Consider the following 17,109-nt stretch of genomic DNA (forward strand, 5'->3'; position numbering starts at 1 on the left):
TTTGTGAGGGTACTGTGCTCCGCCGCTCGCGGTAACCGCCGCACTTGAATACCAATGGGGCAATCGCGCAATTGCTCACACGATTTGCTCATGTCGCAGACTAACACGATTGCCAACACGCAACTCGTTCTGCAATTGCAATAGTTCTGGATACTGGATAATTTCCTTTGACTGTGGCATACAGTCGCAGGGATAATTGTACAGCGCTGGCGCACTAATGATGTTCCGTAAGTTCCATGTCGAAGCGGTCCCCAAGGCAGTCATGAATCCCGACGCCGAAGTAGCTGAAGCCATGCCAACGCACCAATTATCGCTTGTCGTGTCCTGAGTTCACCGCCAGCACTTAAGGCTTAATGCCCTTGTGTCTGACGTGCCGGGGAAAAGAACCACAAAATTATGGTGAGACTTCATTTCGGAAGTTTTACGTTATTTTCTTTAATATATTGCGCCATTCTTGTCATAGATTCGCGAACGGCAATGCTACCGGCGCCAAGTGTGGACCGGGCTGCGAACCCTGCCCAAACTCTAACCATCGCAAAGCCGCATACTAGCCCTCGCTTCATGCGCCTTTCTACCTGCAATTCGAGATTAAGGTAGTTGTTCATGCGCTCATCTTTCAAGGTTTGCAAATGGACTTTGGCCTATGGAAACACTTTCATTACTTTTTTCTGACATAATCCACCTCCTGCGTTGCATCGACAGCCACGGAGAGCCGTCGCCGATTCATATATGTATATAACGGTCGCCGGGACCAGTAGTTCTCACGCTTCCAGCCCCACAATATTAAGCGTTGCGCGATGAGCTTGGAAGCCAGTAATCATGATCTCGAGAAGTCGCCCGAGCCAAAGGTGGCGGTTGCATCAAGCAACGAACCGGGCCAGGAAGACTTTTTCAACATGTCTGAGATTGATCCTGTTCTCGCTAAGAAAATGATTCTCGTGAACGCTGCCATTGACGACATAGGAATGACCTGGTACCACTGGAAGCTCTTCTGTCTCAATGGTTTTGGATACGCTGTTGACTCGGTAAGCATCGTTTTTCTCTGTGCATGCGTCCGGCGACTAACAAATTGACAGCTTCTGATTGTCTGTCAGAGCATTGCTCAACCCCAAGTCGAACTTCAGTATCCGCGTCCGAACATAATCCATGGCATTTCAGTCGCATCATCAGTGGGCTTATTCGTGGGAGCCGTGTTTTGGGGAATGGGTGCCGATATCATTGGCCGCCGCCTTGCCTTCAACTCGTCTCTGTTTGTCTGCGCAATCTTTGTTATTATCGCCGGCGCCATGCCTAGCTATATCTCCTTCGCTGCAATGGTCGCCATCTACAGTGCCGGGTCCGGAGGTAATTACATTCTCGACGCAACTACTTTCCTCGAGTTCTTGCCGAGACAGAAGGCGTTCCTTACGACAATCATGGCAGTATGGTGGGGCGTTGGGTACACTATCACCGGGCTTCTCGCCTGGGCCTTCATGAGCAACTTCTCTTGCGACAGTGTCGCCACATGCACGTATGCCAACAACAAAGGCTGGCGCTATCTACATTACACCGCCGGCTCTCTCGTTGTCGTCTGTGCAATTCTTCGCATCACTGTTGTCAAGATGGAGCATACGCCAAAATGGCTCCTGACTCAGGGTCGTGACAGAGAACTGGTCGAGGTTTTGAACAAGATTGCCGATCGCTATGGCCGCACACATCACCTTACGCTCGAGCAGCTTCATGAGCTTGGCCAGGTGCGGGCCGTGGAGAAAGGCGCTAGGCACTCTTCGAGGAGAATCTTCAAGCATATTCTAGGATTATTCGAAACCAAAAAGCTTTCGTACTCGACAATTCTGCTGTTTTTCCTGTGGATCCTGATTGGCATTGTGAGTCTTCATTTCATCGGCGTCTGTAAAGTGACTGGCTAATCGATCATAGGCGAACCCTCTATATAATGTTTTCCGCCCGTACTATTTAAAGACACGCGGCTACAAACCTGGACAGACCGCATCTAATTACATCACCTGGAGAAACTATGCTATCGGCAACATTTGTGGACTGGTCGGCCCCTTTCTTGCGTGGCCGCTGCTAGACGCCAAATACATCGGTCGCCGCGGCACCCTTGCCATCGGCGCACTTTTGACCATGATATTTCTCTTCGCCTACACGCAGGTCAAGACAGCAAACCAGAATTTCGCCGTGTCGTGCGTCATCAGTGCAGTCGAGAACATATTCTTCGGCGGTCTGTATGGCATCACTCCAGAGTTGCTGCCGACTGCTTCGCGAGGAACTGGGTACGGACTAGCGGTAGCGATTAACAGAATCTGCAATATTATGGCTTCTCTCATTGGTAGCTACGCAAATGTCGAGACGACGGCGCCGTTGTTTATCTGTGCATCGTTATTTGGTGGTATGGCTATCGAGTCCATGATGCTGCCTTTTGAACCAAGCAGACATGGCTCTGCCTAATCCATTTGCCGAACGGGCTAATTATTTTGCAAAGGGGTATCGAACCGCTAGATTTTTATTCTCTTCTAGTTTGTACCTTCAAAGTAGAAATATGTATATACGAAACGCATTCCTAAAATATCTAGTCTTTTGTCATAACTTACCTGCGTCCTGCTCTGATAGAGTAATTCGAGGATAGGGAAACTGCACTGGCTACTACTTCCATTTGCGACGGTGCAACGAGAGAGTGGACGGGCCACGCTTCAGTTTGACTTGTTCTCGTTCGAATGAACGCAGGACGGGGGAGCGAGACCCTTCAAGCGTTCACTTGTATACAAGTATGCAATCGTTCCTTCCTTTCCTCTACTTTTGCTGACGCAACATCCCGCGCAGCCGCGAAAGATTTCTTTGATTGTCATGGTGAACTCCACATAAGCTTTTCGAAGTCTAATCGGTCGGAGACTATTATCTACGATCATAAATGCCACGCTGAGACACCGAAATTCCCCATCACCGAAGAAATTCAACAGTATATCAAAGCCCAGCAACTTTTTCCTCCGCGACAGATATATCAAAACCTAGTCCAATTGGCCCACAGTCCACAGTTCGCAAAGACAGACTTGCATACCATTACCAGTCAGCAAGTCTCGCTAACAAAAAGGGAATGGGAACGACACAGGACGGATGACGTCAAATCTGCGCAGATTCTAACTGGGGAGCACAGTGGCTTCCAATTAATCGAAGGGCTTCAAGAGCCAGGAGTGTCGCTAGCATACTCGACTCCTTGTTTCACTGATAGGGCATATTATAACAGGGATAATTTATAGACTCAACATTTGGCACCAATCGACATGGATACGAACTCTATTGCGTCCTTACCGAGTACGACGTCGTCTCCCTGCCATTATCCTACCTTCTGTTGGATACTCGTGGTGTCCAGGAAGTGGGCAAGCGGGGATCTCGGTTGACGAGGTGGTTGATGGCATTGCGGGACGCGGGACTAAAGCCGAACACGGTTCACACCGACAAAGACTTTGCTGGTAACTAGATCTTACAGATGCATTACTTATTCACGCTCTAATTTTGATCGTAGAAGTGACGGCGGCAGCTATATCTTTTAAGCGAGACAACCCGACTTTTCGACACCATTTGTGTCTGTGGCACAGCCTTCGGGCTGTCGATCAGCATCTCACCGGTAAGCAAAGCTCTAAAGGCTTCGATTAAATTGAAAACGCCAGGAGCTCCATCCGATTATCTGCATTGCCGCATTATTTGCGTTTCCTGTCCGAAGAGTCAGATTGGATCCTTCAAAAGGACATACCAAACTGTGTACTTCAGAAAATTACTTGCTATTGCGTAAATGCTCTAAGAAAGAATTTGCGTTTCTACACGTTGTTTTTGGGTCTATTTCTTGCAGTGTCGGCAGTCAGCGCGCTCTCTTTATGAATGGGACTATTGTACCCGGGTCGCCCTTGACGACTATGAGTTAGACGTGTTCTATGATATGGTGGCTATGTAGGCACTGACGCCAATGGAGCTGGTCTGAATCGTGGTCAGTCGCTGCAACTTTACTAAAGATTTGTTACAATCTACGTTCCAGGCGTGTCGTATACTTGGTAAATACGGAGACAGAAACATGCAATGTGGTGAACAATAACGAGGCGGAGAGGTGTAAACATAATAAAGATCCCGAAACCTATGTAAGGAAGTACAATAAAGACATGATCTACAGACGCCAACAATTACTATTGGGCATGTGTTACCACAGGCATTAGATCTGCCGAGGGGCTTTTTGTCATACATAAGAATGGAGTGTTCCATGACGGAGGAAATGGACTTACTATTGATTGTTCATATTTTAGGGCCAAACAGGTGGAATAATAGTCCAATGTGGGATATACGGACATACGACACAGATTATACCAGGCAAACAGTGAAGAAGGACTGTAACCGAAAAGGAGCAAGTCGAGAATGTGAGGGAGGGCAATTACCTCTATGCCAATCGTGAATGCAATTCGTGTTTATCACAAATACGTTCCACAGATCGTATTGAACAATTCGTCGGGGTTGGTACCGACGGTGTCTAAAATCCATTCTCGATTCCCGCATTCCCTGCCCAATTTCCGACTATTTCACAGCCGGGAGTCGAAATGATGATGCGGGAGGTTGGATGGCTGGAAGATTTGGAGCGAGAGGTGTAAGGCCATTGCAATAAAGACATTTAAGAATGCTTTTGAAATGTTGTGTGACACTGAATTAGATTGAAATCGCCAAGCCATATTAATGCAATTTCGTTTCGGCTAAGCGAAGCCACTCTTGATCATCGCCGTCGCACAAGAGATAAGGTTAAACCTTGTTCGTTGTATATAAAAGGATACTGGGGAACAATGGTCCATGGACTTAAAATTAAACCAAGCGTCTTCTTAGTCCTTCTAAGAAAACCCTCATCAAATTGGTCAAATGGCGAGAGAATAGATTGGACAATGAATGAGATATTCATTCAGAGTTTGCAGGGTTCTGGCCGGTCACAAAAGTACAGGTCGTTACCAAACTGTGCGCCAACACATAGCGCACCTAAATCGAAGTATATATTACAGTGAAACAAATCCTAATTCATTAATATGCACGAGTTTTGTTTGCGCCAAGGCTACTTCTAAGCTCGTATTACTAAGACTTGGCACGGGGCATTGCTGTATTACCACAAAACTGTTGCACAAGCGCACGTCTGCTGAACGAAGCTGTCAGAACGCTTTGACTGGACTCACAAACACAAAGTAAACAAATACCGGCGCTCCTTTCATTACTAAAAGTTCTAATCTAACATCTATGCTTCTAGGAACTGTGCAACCAAAACAATATTCTAGCGTGGAAAAGTCTAAGATAGGATCTCGTCTAGTTAGCTGTAGTCAGCTGACGAGGTGGCATGCCCTTGCCATGCAGGTTACGATAAAACAGGATACCGGAGCCCTTTACGCTCTCCTCTGCAAACATGCAGTTGCGCTGGTTACGCCAGAGGGCAACGAGCAAGTTCGTATCCGTGTCAGCGATGTAGGACTTTCCCATGACCTTCTTGATGGCAGCGGAGGCCTCGTGTGAGTAGTAGAATGGGATTGTCGACACCAGGTGGTGCAATACATGCGTCTCGATGATGCTATGGAACAGGTGGCGGCCAATGAAGCCAAAATCACGGTCAATAGTAGCTGTCGCGCCCTTTGCGAATGTCCAGACGTTGTCGTGATAGTGCGGCAGCGCCCCGTCCGAGTGCTGCAAATAAGTGATGGCAACTAAAATGTTAACAGAGACCTACACTGCGCTCCACACGGGAAGAACTCACCGATCCAATGGTTTACCATAAGGTAAGGGATTGCGTAGAGCAGAATTGCGTTCCAATGGCCGACGGCCTGTCCGAAGAGGTAGAGTGCATAGATCATGGCAGCCATTGCGACGTCAGAGATGATGATGTGTCGCGTATCCTTAGGCCCAAAGTAGGGCCCGTCCTCGCCAAAGTAAAAGTGGTTCAGCTTGTAGAAGGGGACATCGTACAAAGGCCCGCTGACAGCGGTGAAGAGATACGCCGGCCAGCCAAAGACTTGGTGGATGAACAATTTGAATATGGACACGATGGGCGCATCTTGCACAATCTCCGCAAACTTCGAATGCTCCGGGTCGGCGTGTTTGCCGAACTTGGTCTTCAGGTAGGACTCGCGAGTATGCGGGACGAACACGACTTCGCGCTCCATGTTGCCTGTGGCCTTGTGGTGCTTACTATGCGATAGGCGCCACGCGTGGAACGGCACCAGAAGGAAGCTATGTAAAAACAGGCCAACGCTGTGGTTTACAGCCTTGCTCTCAGAGAACGCTCCGTGTCCGCATTCGTGGCCGAGGATCCAGATCCCGGTGAAGACCATTCCCTGCACCACAGTATACACCGTCCAAGCAATAAACCGCCCGACCGAACTCGGCAGATACTGGATGAACGATGCCGCATACACGAGCGACCCCACCAAAAAGAAATCTCGCACCACGTATCCCAGTGACCGCAACATCGACGGGTGGAAACAATGTTCGGGTATAGCATCGTAGATTTGCTTCATCGTGAAGTCCACCTCTGTGAACACCTTTCCGTTCAGGTCGTAGTGAACCTCCTCGGCACCCGCATCGGCATCAGCCCCGGTCATGACCCCTTTACGCACTTGCGCATTGGGAACTACTTCTTTGATTGTCATTGATTATTCTTAGTTAAAAGATATTCCGAAAAATTAATTTTTTCGGAAGGGGGCTCGAGGGTAAGGGTCATGCCTCCCGACCAGGGCAACCAGATACGTGCTATCAGACTGGCCGGGTAACAGATTACCTTGCTCTCCATCACAGATAGGGCGAGGAATGTACAAATTACGGGAGCTCTGCGCCGCGGTGGCGAGCTCTGCTGTCTGGACGGCTATGCGCTATGTGCACAGTTAGCCTTTCGTTTGTGGATAAGTTATAAAACTATGACATAAGACAATGCACAGTAACATAAAAATGTTATATCTTCTAATTACCGACTAAGTTACACAGTTAATTATTATTACTTAACGGCGTTGCTATTGTCACCCATTGGTGTACTCGTGGTAGCATATCCTCCTTAGAAGCGTTAAACATACAACTTCTGCCTTCTCGCCGATGATTTCATAGTGCTCACAACATTCTTTCTTCTTAGTTTCTAAACTTCAAGCCAAACACACTCTCTGATTTTGAAACATCCAGCAGCTTAGGACGTGACGCGCTTTATCCCATAAGCCTTGACAGCAGGTTTCAACATATTGACAGTTCTGGCTTTCAGGTCGATCAGGGTCGACTTTCAGGTTTAATGGTTCATGAGCGGCATAGGCGACGCACGTTGATGACTTTTTACCGCGTCGTTTTATGCACCATCCAGTGACCTTCAAACCCGCGTTAATCTTCTTGATAAAGGAGTTGAAACAATTATGTTCCTCTTGACCACAGTCGGACGCGGCAGACAGGACCACTGCCACCTGTGATGACGACATGCCCGAGACAAATAATTTGAGGGAGAAAAAACTTGATTGGTAATGAAGTTGCATCATGCAGGATTGTGGACTAGAAGGATAACGATCATTTACAATAACTGCCGGGCTGTCATGACGGCGAGCTGACGCACGTGTAACTGTAATTATGAAATATTCATTTGACCATATTCCAATGCGAATGAATCATAATGTAGGCTCAGCGATCAAACCAGCCATTCTTCTTGGAGAAAGTACCAGGCATTAATAATCCAATGATGACAACGCTTCAAGTGCAGCGAACCAAGCATACGTTGGGCCACGGATAGCTATTGCATGCATTGCGTATACGACATTTCACTTTAGGGGTGGGTGGATACGATACGGTACCGTCAAAATTTACTATTATTCGTAAAGTTAATCGCAAAATTGAGAACCTAATCGTAAAGTAATCGTATAGTCTACAAAAAAATCGTATAGTAATCGTATTCCTAATTAGGTATGGACCAATAAAATTTACCCTGACAACGCCTGGAACGTGGTTGGCTGTAAAACATTCTACGAACGATCATTTGCCGCTCGATTGACAACTTGTTATTGTTGAGGAGCCCAGGGTCTCGCATGCTCTCAAAATTTAGGCCCCGAAAAGCTCAGCGATCCGATACTGACAACTACTTTGACGAAGAGACAGTAGCTATCGACGCTATTGAACAGGGATGGCTGCCAAGCTGGTGGAGGGCCCTACAAAGATGAATACCCGAGAATGGCAGCCGCCGCAAGAGACTACCTCGGCGATTCCAGCCTCTGAAGTGGCTGTTGAAAGATTTGGTGGCGGAAGAGGATTAATGGTCAGGAACCATGAGAAAGCTTACTTTACTTGCAGACCGCTATTCAACTTAATTTTGTGTCTTTCTAATTAAATTTATCTGTTTGTCATCTACTTGTGCATTTCAGGGCAGATAATGAAGTCACGTGCAAGACTATACGATTTTTGCGAGTAACCAACCTCAGCGCTCGTATAGTTGATCGTAAAGTTTCACATGGACTCGTATAGTAATCGTATTTGACTTTACGAATACGAATAACGATTAATCGCAAATCGTATCCACCCCTAACCATCTTCCTAGATTAGTCACTGATGGATGGTGACGATCTCCATTCTACTGAGGACATCGTAATCACGTACGGAAACGGCATACGGTGACTCGACTGGGAACGTCCGTCCGAGCTTACAGGAGTCAGGGGAGATTAGCGGCTGAGACACACGGGCCAATGCTTAATTTGGTATTGCGTTGCCCGGACCGCCGGGTAATCTCGCCAATTGCATATTTAGGAGGTTTTGTATCGAGAGCCGGTTTTGGACCAATTTGAATGCGCGGCCCACGCGCGAATGGTTGACCAGCAACCTAAGCGAGGACTCAAGCCAACCATGGTAACTCTCATCCAATGGCCAACCATATGCTCTGCTCTGGTCGTCGACGGTACCATTTTCCCCCTTGTTCTGGTCTAGTTTCTTTCATGCATAACGCCTGGACTACTTTAATTTTACAAATGGACGTAGCCGGATGTTTATCAAACGTAGATTCCGTGTGGGGTAGAGTTCGGTTGATCGCTGGTAAACTTCCGAGATCCTGCGGCCGGCTATTGGAAGTACCCACAATAACGATGGAGCCAGAGCCACGAGCGTCCAAAGGTCAACTTGTGAAAGATTTGTTTAAAACACATCAGGACGTACAGAAAGTAGGTCAGGAAAAAGAAGATGGTGGAGGGTTTGGAGGAGCTGCGTGAAATTGACTATTGTTGTCGCCCAGTTGTCCTGAAATTGTGAACATTAAGGTAGGCACTTTTCCGATTACATAAATGTCATTTCTTTGGCAAAGGTTCAGGATGTCACCATGGTATGATAACAGGCTCGGACAACTCGACTCTTCTGGTCGAATCTCCTTAAATTGACAAAATATTCAGAGCAAAAAAGACACCATCCTTAGAATGATCTAACCTAATAGTTTCCAGGTTCAAGTCCAAAACCGTGTGAGGGAATTGCGAGTATGGCTCCTTTTCTTGCCCCGTCTACACCTGCATGGCTGATAGTGTTGCCCCACCATTTCAAATTGACAGCCTTATACTGGAAAGCAAAATATATAACAACACCGCATAATGCGACTCCAGTCGAGAATGCAGAAGTCAAAATGTAATTATATTTTGACCACCAAGCAAAGTACCTTCGCCGAATATACCACATGAAGCCGAGCGACGCATAGACCCCGGGAGTAAAGTATACGAGACTGTAACTGCTTCCCCAACTAGCTGCACCATTGCAAAGAAGAACGGGATGCACATATCTGAGCTGCTTAGGGAACAGCTTGCGTAGGTACCAAAATGGCGGAACCACCAAGAAGCCAATCAAGAAGCTATACTTCAGCGGAGGATACAACTTGCTGAACAACCTCTGTGGTCCAATAACACCAAAGAGCACGCTGTCGGCATAAATCGTAGTAGTTCCTGCACAAGTAAACTTGTCGACTTGAGTCGCAGTACAGAAACCGGGAATAGTATTCATCTGGAATATAATAATTCCCACGGTGAGAAAGCATTGAATGATCGTCCCCAGAATTTGTCCTCTAAATGCCGCCCGTGGCGGGATCTTCGCATAATGAGCCAGTTTGAGATCGCTCACAAAACTATCGGCCTGTGTATCCGTGTTGATCCCGATAAGTCTGCAAAGGAGGTTTGCGTTACCGTTCCCGGGAAGCATATAGCCACTAATGACACTGCTCAAATTATTCATCCTCAAGTTGAATCCTGTAACAGAATAAATGATCGCGATCGGAATCAGCATAGCGAACGAAGTCAACATGGTTACGATGATAGACGACACAGGTGTATGTGTAGGATAGTGAGTAATCCCAATGATGAAGAGGACGAATGAGATGACGAAAATAACAAGGAACCACCAGTCAGGTACCTCCTTATATTTGATCATCATTCTCGACATTGGGTCGTTGTATCGTTCATATGTAGAAGCCTTCCTGTTCTTGATACCCAAGTAGAACCCAACAAATGCTTCCCTAATAACCTTATATTCTGTCAAAAGGATATATGTGAAGGACATGGTGTACATCATGAAGAACCCCCCAAGATATACAAGATTTCCTGAGGACATGTAGGGAGGAGAGTAACTCTGATACTTTTCTTCATCGAGAAGACCATCAGTCAACACTTTACTCACATTAAATTGCGTTCCATGGTTAGTCCAAAGTTGATTAGAATTAATAGGCAAATAACCACCCCATCTGTAATTAGTCCAGTAAAGCGCGATAACTGCTACTCCCCCGAAGAGCATTCCAATATAGTTGTTCAGAGTAGCAAAGACCGGTATTACCAACGGACTAAAATGATTGATAACTGCCCAGTCGAAAGTCGGGACGGGATTTACACCGAGACCCAGGAAGCTACCATGGCCAATACAAGGTTCTTGGGTGCGATCCAAGTTATCCAGTTGAAATCACTCATGGCAGTGAACACATAGCCAGGAAGAAAGAAATAAAGGAACATTCCACCAAAACAGACAAAGAAAAACTTGTACTTCGACATTGACCATCCGTTGACTCGCGTCTGCGTCTCAGGTACAAGCAACGCTCGGTTCAAAGTCAAAGTGGGAAGAATTGTCGGCCACATCGATTTTGTTGGATAAATTACCCAGCGTCGTAAGATACCAGCCCAGCCAAATCCGATAATCGTACTTGACAGGTTGACGATCATAATATATCCCACAGTGACCCAAGGTTGATCGTAATACACAGGAAGCTTCTGACTAACTACGTAGTTCATGAAGTTGGAGGAACCCGCAGCCACGTTGACCATTAGGGTACAAAACATTTGCTCCTTATTTGTCCAAGGGCCGGGGTTGATACTAATTCTTTTGCCGCGGACAGTGAATCCCCAGTCTGGAAGGAGTTGCATGGCTCTACCGCAGGGGTAAAGAAGAAGTTGAATGGCTGTCGACTGAAGATGCAAACTTGGCTGACGCCAACTGAAGAATGAATTGACGAAGCAACCAATAACAACCCAAACCACTCCCAGAAAATAAGATCGGATAGTTTCGACAGGAATGGTCTCGTCATCATAAGGATCACAGACTGCACGGACCTCAGGATATGGTGAAAAGCTATCGATTAGAACTGCTTCGACCCTGACAGCAATGTCGTAGGATTCCGAATCTCACTCCGACTCAGCATTCCCAATCAAATTCTGTATATGTGCCATCGCCTGTTCGGGGAAATTTAAATCGTCCGTATGATAGATGGCCGCCTGTCTCAGAATTTCGAGTCCCTTCTCCAACGACATCTCAATCGCCTTCGAAAGAATATAGTCCGTATTGTTGTCATTTTCGATTTCTCCCACCGTGAAGGTGCCAAGTCTCTCGCGTATCTGTTCAGAGATTCTGTCTCTCTCCTCTAGCGAGATCTTTTCGGTCGCTCCTATTGTAGGCTCTTTCACCACAATCTCTGAAATCGACTTCTCGTTGCTGTTTGAAGATCGCAAGTCCATAATTGCGAGACCTAAAACCAAATTAGTATACCACAGACAACTCCTGTCATGGATAAAATAAAATGGATGTCATACCTTTAAAACTAGGAGGAGATATTCGTGCTCAGAAACGTCGACTCGGGACACGAGCGTCTTCTATATAACGTAGTCTGGATTGTTCGAGCAAGTGTTAATTTCAGTTCAGACATCATGTGCAGTAGATGCCTGAGACCCCAGACATGAAATTGCCGGAGGCCAGTAGTGTTTAAAAGATTGTTGGCTTGGCATACGGCAATTTGCTACATTGAATCTAGCGTCCGGCGATAAGGAAATTGAAATACACTATAGCGATAGCTAAGTCGAGGATCGAATGATTGATACGCCGTCATGTGTCAGAGTCTAGTAATTTTGACGGACCGTCCGACTGGCTTATCTAGAACCCCCTATCAATGATACAAAATTGGTAAGACGGATAATGTGTCAGACATAACCTAGAATGTGAGGTTTAAGTTGGCTGTTGGCTTGACAACGGTCCCAGATGAGAATTAAGGTTGTGAATTTCAACGCAAATTGTAAGCTTCATGCGCTCGAGCGCACCTTAAAACATCGGTTATCTGCTCCTGATTAGACCATTGTTCCCAGCATCGGAGCTAAGAAAAGGTTCAGAAATGAAAAATAGAGATATTACGCCCATAACCCCCTATCACATCGCGGAATTGTCGTTGTTCCCAGATAAATAGGCGCTTGAAACTAATAGGAATTAGCATTATCGTTGGGAATCTGATGACTGAAGATGGCCTGTGCGCGATAGTCCAGGCAACCTTAGCTCGGCAAGCAGCCATGCCCGCCAGGTCGCTATCGGCAGCACAGCCCATTGATGAGAAGCATTTATAATGCTAACCAAGCATTGTTGGAGTTCCTTGGACTCTTGGCTGCGTTAAAATACACTGCCAGTTAGGAGGGAACAGAACTGAGGCTGAACGTAGACGAAAAGACTCCCTGCTGAGAGCGAGGATAACCGCTGGGAATGGCGTAAGCTGATCAGAAGGAATTTGACATCCATTGGTCGAAGTTTGCAATCCCTTTTTCCCCCGGAGATACCTTTAAGCTTAAGACCGCATTGATCATTAAACGCATACGAGAAAATAATCAATTTTCGATTTAGGTTTCTCCGACAGATTAACTTTATCCTTGCTTACAAAGTTACCAAAGAAGGCTTCACTCGTCATCGATCCAGTCGCAGCTTGAAGCCAACACCCATTTGCGCCTCGGAGGGCCTTGGCAAGGGGCGAAGTTCGTCAGGCACAAGGACTAGGCACTTCCTGTGCTCGCAATTGGTTAACTAATTGTACGTCCGATCGAAAGAGCGTCTTTTATATAATTCTTGGTAGATGGCCACCATGACGCTATGAGGCTCAGCTGACTACTGCTGGATCGGGATTAGTGGTGGGATATTTTGTGATAAGACCTCACCATATGATCCATCACATCCCTATACTCGGATTCGGCATGCTCAAATCTAGCATACTACTGCGAAAATATTTCCCCAGGTCACTTTCACTTTTGTCTGTTAGCTCAGTCCACTTTGACTGCAATCCACCGGATCAGAGGGGGCTGTATCCCTTTGTAAGGGCTCCGGTGCTCACGCTGTCATTTTGTTTGTTCATTGTCTGGTTTTAGAGTGGTTGATATAATTACAGACCTAGAATGGAGTTAAATACAAATAATGCGCACTTTCTGGTCTCAACGCGCTATAACCCGCTCACTATATTTTATGCTCAAGTTTGTCCACGTTTCCGGCTAGACTATGTAAACTTCAGCTTCCACACCTTCGTTTTTGGTTCATCATATCCATACGAGGACACAAGCACTTTCTGACCGGCAATATCTGAGCCGTTCTGAAATGGGACTGGAGTTACAAGCGCATGTTCGACAGATGCGGGAAACGAAAAGACGATGAAGTCATTGGTGCTCCAAGGGCCGAGTGGGGTTGATGAATATTTCACTCGCAGACGATCTTCACTACCATTGAGGAAGAACAGCAGGTACGAGTTGTGATATGCCGAATAGAAAATTGAAGCTGAGACTCTAAAAGACGTCTGAGCGGGAAGTGAAATAATAGCGGCAGATTGCCTACGCGCAGTAGGAAATGGCTCGGTGGACGACCAGGCTCCTGCACCTTGGTCCCAATATCTCCATGTCGACTTGTCTTCAACTGTCGCGGCGGGGGCTGAGGCGACGTGGACGTCTCTGTGGTATCCATCCTGACTAGAATCCAGCGCGTATAAGTACACAACTCCCCTAACGACGACCGTTGCAAACGAGCCGTATTGGTATTCGTCGGGTGTCAATGTTATAGTAACAGGACGCGTGATTTTCAAGGTGTTATAGACCGGACTGAACTCGTATACGACTAATGACGTTCCAGCGAATGTGCCGCAAGAGCCAAGCCTCATATTCCAGAACTGAATCGCTTTACTAGGCCCGAGAACAGCACAGTTTGTAGACGCGTTGATGGCGATGTCCGACTTGTAGTTGGCAATGACTTCGTTCTCGTTCTCCGTGCAAGGGATTGGCGGCCACTCGGCCCAGTTATCGACGATCCATGCGGGGTGGGCAAAGTCCTTTGCCAGAGAGATCGTGCTCGAGAAGCTGGTCAATTTGTAGTAGTTCTCCTCATCAGAGGTCTCGCTGGAGGTGTACCCAAAGAACCAGAACCCCCGGTTCTGGAGGGAGCAGAATGTGGCCAAGTCTGTGTTCCGAGTCAAGAATTGGGGAGTGCGGGACCAGTCTGTCAGGTCCCCCCAGTAATTCACGTATGCAACCTTGAAGTCGAGATGAGCAGGCGGTAAGACTTTATAGAGAGGATCAGTGTCATAGTGAGGTGTGATGATTGAGGGTACCGGAAAGATTGTCGATGCGGCCGGTGTCGCAGCGGAGACAGTTACTGCTGCCAGAAATACTACTATTACATGTAGTGCAAAGGTGCCCATATTTGAAGTTGGAAAGCTGGTCAGCCGAAGAGGCCCGACGGCACAGCTTATAGTATTTTCGTGAGCTGCTGGCCATGCGACGATGGGAAATTCTGCCAGTAGATTTTAATAGAAATAAGATGTAATGAAATATAATTATCCAGTCAGAGACAGTCAACGCCAACTTTTAAAATCGATATAAGGCCTTGGCGATTTTGTGCATTGCCAAGTCTCGATGTCCGCATGATCATGACCGAATCGCACCAACGTCATATTCGATTTTGTCAGCAGCATCTCTCCAGTTATGTTGAGTCTCGCTTCTGATGGGATTATGTATAAAGACCTGAACCTCTCAGTTGTTGCCGTGAAAAGAGCTCTGTGTCCGACGAATGGCCTCATTTCTTGTTCTCGTTCAGCTGATAGTTGGGACTTTCGCGTCCGCAGCATCGGTATCCACAACATTTTCAGTTCCGAACATTCTCACACCACATCGCGAGCTTTCACCGCCGTTTAGAGTGACGCCACGAAATCTCGGATTCTCAGTCGCCAGCGTATCTAATGAGGATTATCTACATGACGACTCCATCGACTCGTCGTACACCGTCACTCCTTTTCGGCCAACTTTGTGCTCTATCCAAAACCGAACATTTTGGTTCGCCGGACCGGTGCAGATACAAGATGCGCAGAAACGGACAGTGGCATTGACATCGAGCTCTGTCGCCATGGCTTTGAACTTTTCTCATCCTTCCTGGATCCGCGAACTCTCTCCAAGACCAGAAAGCTCCTGGCCAATCATTCCCCTCACTCCTGCCGAGCAGTTTGTCTCGGCGACGTACAAGAAGACATATCAGTTTGACACAAGCGCCCACTGTTCGCTCATTAGTGACACCTCAGCGGTGCAGTTCTGGAATGCGTGGAGTTACAACGCCGGAACATACAACTGTTACAGCCCCAGTGGATCATTCTTGGCCATATACACACTCGACCCGGCTACTAACAAGCTTACTGTCAGTCGTCCTGCCCCTGTGTACCAGAAGCTGAGTATCCAGTACCCCTACGGTTCCTTTTCGACTCTGACTGTTCAAGGGAAAACATACCTGTATGCTTGGGATGTATACTACCCCCCGTCAGACGACATGGGCGGCGAACATGACCCGGGTGGTTATCACAGGGACATTCACGTTGCGGTTGCGCCCACTTCCACAATAGAGGACAAATCGACGTGGAAATACTACGACAACAGAACCGGTACGTTTTCAAGTACCGAACCGCTACCCACTACTCGCAGGTCGTCAGCTGCCATCATCATCTTAAATGACTTCTCTACCGAGTTCGCGAACACGTTTCTGTCCGCTTCAATCTTCTACTCTGAGTATCACGATGCATATCTACTAGTATATGCGCCATTCTATCCCCCAGGGATCTATGTTCGTTTCGCGCCGACGCCTCTTGGACCGTGGTCATCTCGCGGCACAAAAATCATGGACCCGACGCAATTTGGTTACACGGTCGTCAGATACGCTCTAGCCAGCCCAATATTTTTCCAAACAGGAGGAAAAGCTGGACAGAGCCTGCTCTTGACTCTTACTGGGGACTACAAGACCCAGGCTTTCAAACTTAATTTTACGTAACCTTTTGGATTTTTAGTGACTGTGCGGTTTTGTCCGTGTTGGTTGCTACGAAGTCTGAGCGGGACACGGAAATCTTTGACAATGTAAGACTGTGTGGTGGACTCGCCGCGTAGGCAAAGCTGAACTGGAGCTTGGAGCTTGATATTCAAGGAACATGCAAGAAGATTGTGAGAATTAATTTCAAGTATATCAACCTTGACTTGCAGGCCGGTGCAGTTAGATTCCCCGGCACTAAGTCGTCATATTCTTTTAAATTAGCAGTAGTCCCGAGGAAGGAAAGCCTCAGTTGCAAATATCAGAGCCGCAGAGTGTTAACGGTATTAACGGAAAGTTTTCTTTCTTTATGTTTCAACGCCAATTGCAACTGCTTCTTCCCCTCTCTCTCCAGTCTTGGCTTGCGTGTCCATCTCTCTCATTAATCCCGCCTACTTGCCTCCTACAAGCAGCTAAATTGCTCATTAATATCCATATCAGCTTTGTATGACGCCTTGCGTCTACAGTCTCTTTTTGGGACAATCTCGGAAGTTATCGGCTTAGCCTAAG

General features: G+C 47.0%; 6 protein-coding genes across 6 annotated transcripts; 3 read left to right on the plus strand and 3 right to left on the minus strand.

Annotated features, from left to right (window-relative positions):
* Window positions 1-896: 896 nt before the first annotated feature.
* Window positions 897-2,448, plus strand: V1513DRAFT_384754 (major facilitator superfamily domain-containing protein; the record flags this gene model as incomplete). The annotated part of the gene is made up of 3 exons (XM_066895181.1): window positions 897-1,025; window positions 1,077-1,865; window positions 1,918-2,448. The coding sequence occupies 3 exons, from the start codon at window positions 897-899 to the stop codon at window positions 2,446-2,448; spliced, it is 1,449 nt and encodes a 482-aa protein (XP_066751226.1).
* Window positions 2,449-2,581: 133 nt separating this feature from the next.
* Window positions 2,582-3,616, plus strand: V1513DRAFT_238637 (uncharacterized protein). The gene is made up of 2 exons (XM_066894438.1): window positions 2,582-3,467; window positions 3,521-3,616. Exon 1 carries the CDS (start codon window positions 2,715-2,717, stop codon window positions 3,252-3,254), a length of 540 nt encoding a protein of 179 aa, XP_066751227.1. The 5' UTR covers window positions 2,582-2,714; the 3' UTR covers window positions 3,255-3,467; window positions 3,521-3,616.
* A 1,265-nt stretch (window positions 3,617-4,881) lies between these two features.
* V1513DRAFT_405269 (fatty acid desaturase-domain-containing protein) lies at window positions 4,882-6,702 on the minus strand. The gene is made up of 3 exons (XM_066895604.1): window positions 5,762-6,702; window positions 5,214-5,711; window positions 4,882-5,155 (listed from the first exon to the last, which is right to left on the minus strand). The coding sequence occupies exons 1-2, from the start codon at window positions 6,651-6,653 to the stop codon at window positions 5,320-5,322; spliced, it is 1,284 nt and encodes a 427-aa protein (XP_066751228.1). The 5' UTR covers window positions 6,654-6,702; the 3' UTR covers window positions 4,882-5,155; window positions 5,214-5,319.
* A 2,730-nt stretch (window positions 6,703-9,432) lies between these two features.
* On the minus strand, window positions 9,433-12,034 carry V1513DRAFT_487018 (OPT oligopeptide transporter protein-domain-containing protein; the record flags this gene model as incomplete). Its single annotated transcript, XM_066900514.1, has 4 exons — window positions 9,433-10,822; window positions 10,870-11,625; window positions 11,659-11,995; window positions 12,016-12,034. The coding sequence occupies 4 exons, from the start codon at window positions 12,032-12,034 to the stop codon at window positions 9,433-9,435; spliced, it is 2,502 nt and encodes an 833-aa protein (XP_066751229.1).
* Window positions 12,035-13,513: 1,479 nt separating this feature from the next.
* On the minus strand, window positions 13,514-14,956 carry V1513DRAFT_452278 (uncharacterized protein; the record flags this gene model as incomplete). Its single annotated transcript, XM_066899101.1, has 1 exon — window positions 13,514-14,956. The coding sequence occupies one exon, from the start codon at window positions 14,954-14,956 to the stop codon at window positions 13,769-13,771; it is 1,188 nt and encodes a 395-aa protein (XP_066751230.1). The 3' UTR covers window positions 13,514-13,768.
* A 184-nt stretch (window positions 14,957-15,140) lies between these two features.
* V1513DRAFT_238829 (uncharacterized protein) lies at window positions 15,141-16,961 on the plus strand. Its single transcript, XM_066894439.1, has one exon. The coding sequence runs from the start codon at window positions 15,325-15,327 to the stop codon at window positions 16,564-16,566; it is 1,242 nt and encodes a 413-aa protein (XP_066751231.1). The 5' UTR covers window positions 15,141-15,324; the 3' UTR covers window positions 16,567-16,961.
* Window positions 16,962-17,109: the final 148 nt, after the last annotated feature.

Source organism: Lipomyces chichibuensis (genome assembly GCF_038497645.1).
Source record: "Lipomyces chichibuensis strain CBS 12929 unplaced genomic scaffold V1513scaffold_46, whole genome shotgun sequence".
NCBI lineage: Eukaryota > Fungi > Ascomycota > Lipomycetes > Lipomycetales > Lipomycetaceae > Lipomyces > Lipomyces chichibuensis.

Bases quoted from the DNA above. Each gene is read 5' to 3' on its own strand.
- V1513DRAFT_238637 (XM_066894438.1), top strand. From the start codon at position 2,715: ATGAACGCAGGACGGGGGAGCGAGACCCTTCAAGCGTTCACTTGTATA.
- V1513DRAFT_405269 (XM_066895604.1), bottom strand. From the start codon at position 6,653: ATGACAATCAAAGAAGTAGTTCCCAATGCGCAAGTGCGTAAAGGGGTC. The intron at 5,712-5,761 runs GTGAGTTCTTCC...TTAACATTTTAG, and splicing joins TATGGTAAACCATTGGATCG to TTGCCATCACTTATTTGCAG.
- V1513DRAFT_238829 (XM_066894439.1), top strand. From the start codon at position 15,325: ATGGCCTCATTTCTTGTTCTCGTTCAGCTGATAGTTGGGACTTTCGCG.